The 6,604-nt window shown below is 51.1% G+C and overlaps 2 protein-coding genes across 2 annotated transcripts in view; one reads left to right on the forward strand and one right to left on the reverse strand.

Moving 5' to 3' along the window:
• Positions 1 to 4,668, forward strand: part of LOC103913596 (cullin-associated NEDD8-dissociated protein 1-like) — a 22,481-nt gene extending 17,813 nt beyond the window's left edge. Inside the window, 6 exon segments of the mRNA XM_009320097.1 lie at positions 1 to 743; positions 1,121 to 1,216; positions 1,667 to 1,836; positions 1,956 to 2,120; positions 2,872 to 2,979; positions 3,200 to 4,668. The exon segment at positions 1 to 743 is cut by the window's left edge and continues 38 nt beyond it. Coding sequence (XP_009318372.1) covers positions 1 to 743; positions 1,121 to 1,216; positions 1,667 to 1,836; positions 1,956 to 2,120; positions 2,872 to 2,979; positions 3,200 to 3,427 — 1,510 coding nt within the window. The 3' untranslated portion in view covers positions 3,428 to 4,668.
• A 220-nt stretch (positions 4,669 to 4,888) lies between these two features.
• On the reverse strand, positions 4,889 to 6,432 carry RPL32 (ribosomal protein L32). Its single transcript, XM_009320098.1, has 3 exons — positions 6,148 to 6,432; positions 5,739 to 5,920; positions 4,889 to 5,064 (listed from the first exon to the last, which is right to left on the reverse strand). The coding sequence occupies exons 1-3, from the start codon at positions 6,241 to 6,243 to the stop codon at positions 4,935 to 4,937; spliced, it is 408 nt and encodes a 135-aa protein (XP_009318373.1). The 5' UTR covers positions 6,244 to 6,432; the 3' UTR covers positions 4,889 to 4,934.
• Between the last annotated feature and the right edge of the window lie 172 nt (positions 6,433 to 6,604).

Genomic DNA, 6,604 nt, shown 5'->3' on the forward strand with positions numbered 1-6,604 from the left:
AGTTCTTGCTGAAATCTTTCAGCTTGTCCACTCGCCTTTGCTCCAAGGAGGGGCGCTGAACGCTATCATAGACTTCTTCCAGGCTCTGGTTCTGACGAAGACGGCCACCATGGGTTACTCGGAGCTGATGAAGCAGCTGACTGCGCCTATTTACTCCTCGGGTTCAGCTGAGGCATCAGTGATGCTACACAAACAGGCGTATTACTCTGTCGCGAAGTGCGTGGCAGCCCTTTCCTCAGCCTGCCCAAAGGAAGTCCCTGCGATAGTGAACCAGTTTGTCCAGGATGTAAAAAACCCCAAGTCCAGCTCTGCTGTTAAAGTGCTAGCTTTCCTTTCACTGGCAGAGATGGGGCGCACCATGAACCTCAGTGCTCAGAGAGAGCTCAAAACTGTCATCCTGGAAGCATTCAGTTCCCCCAGCGAAGAGGTGAAATCCGCTGCTTCCTATGCGTTGGGGAACATCAGTGTTGGGAATCTTAAGGAGTATCTTCCCTTCATGCTGAAAGAGATTGGAAGCCAGCCCAAGAGACAGTACCTCCTGCTGCACTCCCTAAAAGAAGTCATCAGCTCCTCCCCGGCCAATGGCCTCAAACCTTACGTGGAGGATATTTGGGCTCTGCTTTTCAAGCACTGTGAGTGCACAGAGGAAGGGACGCGCAATGTGGTGGCTGAGTGCTTGGGGAAGCTGACTTTGGTGAATCCCTCTGAGCTGCTGCCCCGGTTGAAAAAACAGCTGTCATCAGGTAATGGGAAGGGCAGTGGTGAGAGTGGGGAAATGCCTTGTTTTGCTGGAAAGTCCTCTTGTAAACTGCTGGTGGGTTCAACAGGGAGAAAAGCCAGGCTGCAGAGGCGAGAAGGAAACAAGAGGGATCTCTGCAAGGGGGGATCAGAGGAGCACTGGGTTGCACGGTGTGCAGGAGGGTGTTAGGAGCAGGGACTGCACACGGAGGTTGTGCTGGGGCAGGATTTAAACAAGGAGGTTGTTAAGACGGATCCTCTGTTCTCTTATCTCTTGAATGCGTTTGTAATGTGACCAAGAGCAGAATATTGCACTTCAAAATTACAGCAATGATTTTGTCTCTTGATCTCCCACTGTTTTTTCTTCCCATCTTCATCGCAGGCTCTCCACATGCCCGGAGCACGGTGGTAACTGCAATCAAATTCACAATTGCAGACCAGCCTCAGCCTATTGATGCTCTCCTGAAAGGCTGCATAGGTAGGCTAGTGTAAATAGCAGTGTGAGCTGGGAACATGAGATGTCTTAGGTGTCATTAGCAGCTTGGGGATTTTTCACACCTATGTGAACCTCATCTAATCCAGTTAGTTTCTGTTTCAGAGAAGTCTGAGCAGATGAGATCTGAGCAAGAAGAAAACAAAAAACAACTTCCTTGAATACCAAGGCTTCTGATTTGACTTGAGGATGAGGTAGCTAGAATCATGCGGTTTGGTTTTACGCCCAAATGCAGGAAAGTCATGCTTCTTCCGTTTACTGTATCCCAAATGAAGGGAGGGAAAGCATCTCTAATGTCTCTGTTAGACTGCGCCCCTAGAGTTATTTTACTATAGGTGCTTTCATAACCAGGCTCCTTGAAATACACTGTGATATACTTTTAAAATACTTTTAAAACACTGCAGCAGGACTGACTGGTGTGTTCTTATCCCACAGGTGACTTCTTAAAAACTCTTCAGGATCCAGACCTGAATGTTCGACGTGTGGCTCTCGCCATGTTTAATTCTGCTGCTCACAACAAACCTTCTTTAATCCGAGATTTACTAAATGCAGTTCTCCCCAGCCTGTATAACGAAACGAATGTCAGAAGGGAACTCATCCGGGAGGTATGTCGTTAGTTCGGCTTGGGTGCAATACAGCAGTGACTCAGTGCGTGGGAAGCTGAGATGAAGCTGTCACCCTGTCTGCTGTTAGGTGACAGCTGTATTTTTTTTTCTTGTTTAAGGTAGAAATGGGGCCATTCAAGCACACAGTGGATGACGGCCTTGACGTGAGGAAAGCTGCTTTTGAATGCATGTATACACTGCTGGAAAGCTGCCTTGACCGACTGGATATCTATGAGTACCTGAACCATGTGGAGGATGGACTGAAGGATCACTATGACATTCGGGTAGATGCTGTGCCTTAACTGCTGGAGGGTGGTGACGTCACTGATGTTATTCGTTCTCTGGGGGCCTGGGCTTGAATTGAGCTGGCGTGTCACCACAGCACAGTGCCCCTGCCGTGCCGTCTCTATTCTCTGCAACTGCTGCAGCCTTTCATCTGACATTGTCTTGCTCTAGTTTGACCGTGGTGGCCTTGAAAACACAACCCTGGTATAGCTGGTTTTATAGGAAATTTACCAAAGTCTAAAATAAGTTCCTTCTGCCTTTAGACTTACGATTGTCACTTGCTCAGTGTGGCCAGTGACATTATATTAAAAAAAATTTAGCATTGTCATTGTTGGTGGCTTAATAGGAAGTGCTACATCCTTTTCATACTACTGTTTGATTTACCTCGGCTTAGACGTGGGTACAGCAATGGCACAATCCCTGTGCTGAACGTTGCCATTTCTCTCAAAGGTTGTCAGCCCTTCACAGACACCCGAGAGCAGGGCACCACACGCACCTGGGACCAGAGCCCAGCTGGTCTGGTCCCAACTCCTGTACGTTGGCTGCCGGCGGGTCCATTTCTAATACGACCAAAGCTCTTACTAAAAGCCCTTGCACAAGCGCCAAGAAACTCACCACCGTGTGGGTACGGCACGACACCACAGGGAGAACGACCACACGGGCTTCAGCAGAGAGGATCCACGCTCTCAGCCTGGGGGATCGGAGGGTGCCGTGAAGCAACGCCTGTTTTATCTTTCCTCCTTTGTCTAGATGCTGACTTTCATAATGCTGGCTCGGCTGTCCACACTCTGTCCCAGTGCCGTGCTGCAACGACTCGAGCGGCTGATTGAGCCGCTCCGGGCAACTTGCTCCACGAAGGTAAGATCAGGCAGAGAGTGTGACGCACTGGGGGTGGGTTCTGCCACAAAGCCACCTGTGCTGTTAGCCTTCTCTGTCACTGCTTCTGAGCAGCCCGCTCCCCACACTCCTCCGGTCAGAAAATAATCTGCTTGTCTCTGTCTCTGCTGGCACGTCTGATTCTTTGTGCCTCTACCGTCTTTCCTAAATGCCAACTAAAAGTGGTGCTTTGGATTTGTAGGTAAAAGCTGGTTCCGTGAAACAGGAGTTTGAGAAGCAGGACGAACTGAAGCGATCTGCCATGAGAGCAGTAGCTGCTCTCCTGACCATCCCTGAAGTAGAGAAGAGTCCAGCGATGGCCGAGTTTGCCTCTCAGATCAGATCCAATCCTGAGATGGCATCACTTTTTGAGAGCATTCAGAAAGATTCTGCTTCTCTACCCGCCTCAGAGTCGATGGACATGAGCTAAGTAAGACCTGCCTGTTTACTCCGCCACCTTCCTGCCCTTGCAATACATTAACCGAACGGAGACGCCACAGAGGGGCCAAGGAAGAACGTCATCGAGCTGGTCCCCACTGCAACAGCCACTTGCAAGTCACTGGGTGCCAATGGGAAAAGATGGCTGGTTCCAGCTGCACTTGCATCAGACACCTCACTGAATTGTAACGAGATATGCGAGATAAGGGAAATGTGTCCTTATGTAGGGGAGGGGTTGGAAGACGAGTATTCTGATTTTTCAGCAAGTTTTTAAGGGGCGTACAAAGCAGTTGAAGTTGAGCGTGGTTCCATGAAAAATGGAAGCTACTTCCTGAAATATTTCCTTACTGCAGTACAAAGAAAAAGTTTAAAAAGTTTTTTTTTAACCACTGCACATGCACTTTCTACCCCAAATTGCTTGAAGAATGTATTTATATTGTTTCACTAAATAGCATGGCTGAAAACTAGAAGTCACGTCTTTAATTAGCGATGAGCGTCATAACCATAGGCCCCGTTTCAAAAAGAGGAGAGTTGCATTAGCCGCGCTGCAGGAGCTGCACGGGGGTGGTCTGTTACCCAGACTCCCCAGGTTTTCCACCTGGGGCTCAACTGACAAAAGCGGCACCGACGAGCGTTTCTGCGGTGTTTGGGTGCTATGAAGCCATCTTGCTTGGCTTCCATTTTTACGGTTTCGACTGCAAAATACCTCAACCAGCCGTCTTCCAAGAGACGATTACTTGATTGCGTTACAGTAACAAACCTTACGCTAAGCTTTTCTTTGCATTTAACACTGGCTTATCTTTCCCCCTTCCAGCAGCTCGGTGTTTGTGTTGAGCCAGCAGCCACGGAGGCACCGATCTACGCTGAACTCTGGTCACTGAGCAGCAGCAGACATTTGCAGGAACGCTGGTACTCAGTATTTTAGCTTCGCAGAAGGGAGAGAGGTGCAAGCACATAAGCAGCCCACACTAACCCTTCTGTCATTTGAAACTTACTCTATAGCGGCCATTGTGTTCAAATCCTGCCTTGCATAGGGGGAAAAAAAGCCTTAAGAGACAGCAAATTAGAGAACAAGGGCACCGCGACACACTCCTTGTAGCCATGGAGCTGTAATAAGCTTTCATTTCTCCTTTTTTGATAGAGTGGTTGATGTGAAAAATATTTATAGTGCCGTGTGAAAGAACGTCCATTCTGTTGGAGTGGTATAAAAAATAAAGATACACTTGTCAAGCTGCGTGCACTCCTGAATTCATTAGCATTCACAGTGACATTGCAGATCACTACCACAGGCAAGCACGCTGCTGCGAGTCCACCTGTGGACAGCCGGGCTCACACAGGGGTTGCCCTGGAGCCACACCGCTGTCCGATGAACCCCAGCAGCAGGCGCCTGCCCCACCTACACACAGGCACCAAGCCGAAGTCTTTCCCTTTGGCCATTCAAAACATCCACCAGTTTGTTTTTACACTTTATTAAATACATCTCGGATGTAGAAGCCAGGTTATTCGTTCTCCTCACTGCGCAGTCTGGCGTTGGGGTTGGTGATCTTGATGGCGAGCTGAGCAGCCCTCTCCACGATTATCTTCCGGTTCTTGGAAGACACGTTGTGAGCGATCTCTGCGCAGTACGACCTGTCGGAAACAGACCGCGCGTCAGGCTCGGCCCCCGCAGCCCTGTCAGCAGAGAAGGCAAAGCAGGCCAGAGCCACCCCGCCGGCAGCGCTCGGATGCACAGAAGCGTCACGGCACGAGAGCTGCACCACGTCACGCCCACCCCCATCGCCTGGCCCGAAGCAGGCGCTCGCCTCCTGAACGGCTCAACCCTTCCGCCTGCTTTCTTGCGAATGAAGAGTCAGGAAGAGGTAGTTTTAATGGTGTTAATTATTACTCTTATTACCTTGTTAGGTAGTAAGAAAGTGCTACAAGCAGCTTTAGGCCGGTGTCTGAACAGATGCGAAGCCGCAGTTCTGACCGCTGTTTTGTCAAAGTGATGTAGCTACAGTGCTGTTTACCACCGCCATGATGTCACATTTTTGCCAAAGGCACAGGTTTGCCAGCCCAGAGACGCCCTCTGTGACCTCCCGCCAGCGGCACTGCAGCGCTAAGGAAACCAAGGCGACCTTCATGCTCTTAAAAGCAATAGCTTCCCTCGTCTGCCGCCTACGTCTCACCCCGACCGCGCTGCCTTCTCGTCTTCCAGCCCAGTGCCGTTAGGGGACGGGCAGCGCACAGCCCCAGCGCAGGAGGCAGAGCTGCCAGCGACAGCTCCGCTCAAGGCAGGGAGCGCGCAGGCCCTGCGGACTTACTTGTTGCTCATCATGAGCACTTCCAGCTCTTTGACGTTGTGGACCAGGAACTTTCTGAACCCGGTGGGCAGCATGTGCTTCGTCTTCTTGTTGCTGCCATAGCCAATGTTGGGCATCAGGATCTGGCCCTTGAACCGCCTGCGAACTCTGTTATCGATACCTCTCGGTTTACGCCAGTTGCGCTGAAGACATGCGGAAGACATTTCATCGTTACAAAACGAGATCAGTCTGAGGACGCCCGCCTCAGTGTAACTGCTCTAGCCAAAACCCAAAGACCCCCTGTGCCAGGCTCTTACAGCACCGCCCGCTGTTTCACCACTGACCGCTTTAATTCGCCATCAGCCCTAAAGGCAGCCGTGTCCGACTGTCCCAGAATTCATTTTCTAATGAACCTCCAGTGGCTTTTTACCTTGATCTTGACATAGCGATCAGACTGATGGCGGATGAACTTCTTGGTCCTCTTCTTGACGATTTTAGGTTTCACGAGAGGTCTGAGGGCAGGCATGGTGTCTACGATAAAGAGAACCGGAGTGAGAAGGGAGGCCCGGCACAGAGGCGACGCGTTATTCCACTTACAGGCCGTGTCGCAGACTGTCTTCCGCTCGCTGGCCACGCTGGAGGCTAGCGAGGGAATGGGTATTCATCTGCGGTGTCTCTCCCTCCCGCCTCCGAAGCTGGAAGAGCACCGAAAGCTCTCCAGATGCGATCCTGGGAGGTCACGCGTTGCTCAGGGCGCTCCCGCAGCCGCCACGTTCCCCACCCGTTACTCTCCCGCCCGGACAACTCGAGAGCCCTTCCAGCTCCGAAACACCGGGCGTCTTCAGCGCGCGGGCAGCCTGACGGCGCTGCGAGTCCCGTTCCTGAAG

Source organism: Pygoscelis adeliae, unplaced genomic scaffold (genome assembly GCF_000699105.1).
Source record: "Pygoscelis adeliae isolate BGI_AS28 unplaced genomic scaffold, ASM69910v1 Scaffold302, whole genome shotgun sequence".
NCBI classification, from domain to species: Eukaryota; Metazoa; Chordata; class Aves; order Sphenisciformes; family Spheniscidae; genus Pygoscelis; species Pygoscelis adeliae.

Excerpts from the sequence above, each read along its gene's own strand:
- RPL32 (XM_009320098.1), bottom strand. The coding sequence starts at position 6,243 with ATGCCTGCCCTCAGACCTCTCGTGAAACCTAAAATCGTCAAGAAGAGG. Across the intron at positions 5,921-6,147 it reads ATCGCTATGTCAAGATCAAG|CGCAACTGGCGTAAACCGAG; the intron begins GTAAAAAGCCAC and ends GCATGTCTTCAG. Across the intron at positions 5,065-5,738 it reads GTGCTCATGATGAGCAACAA|GTCGTACTGCGCAGAGATCG; the intron begins GTAAGTCCGCAG and ends TGTTTCCGACAG.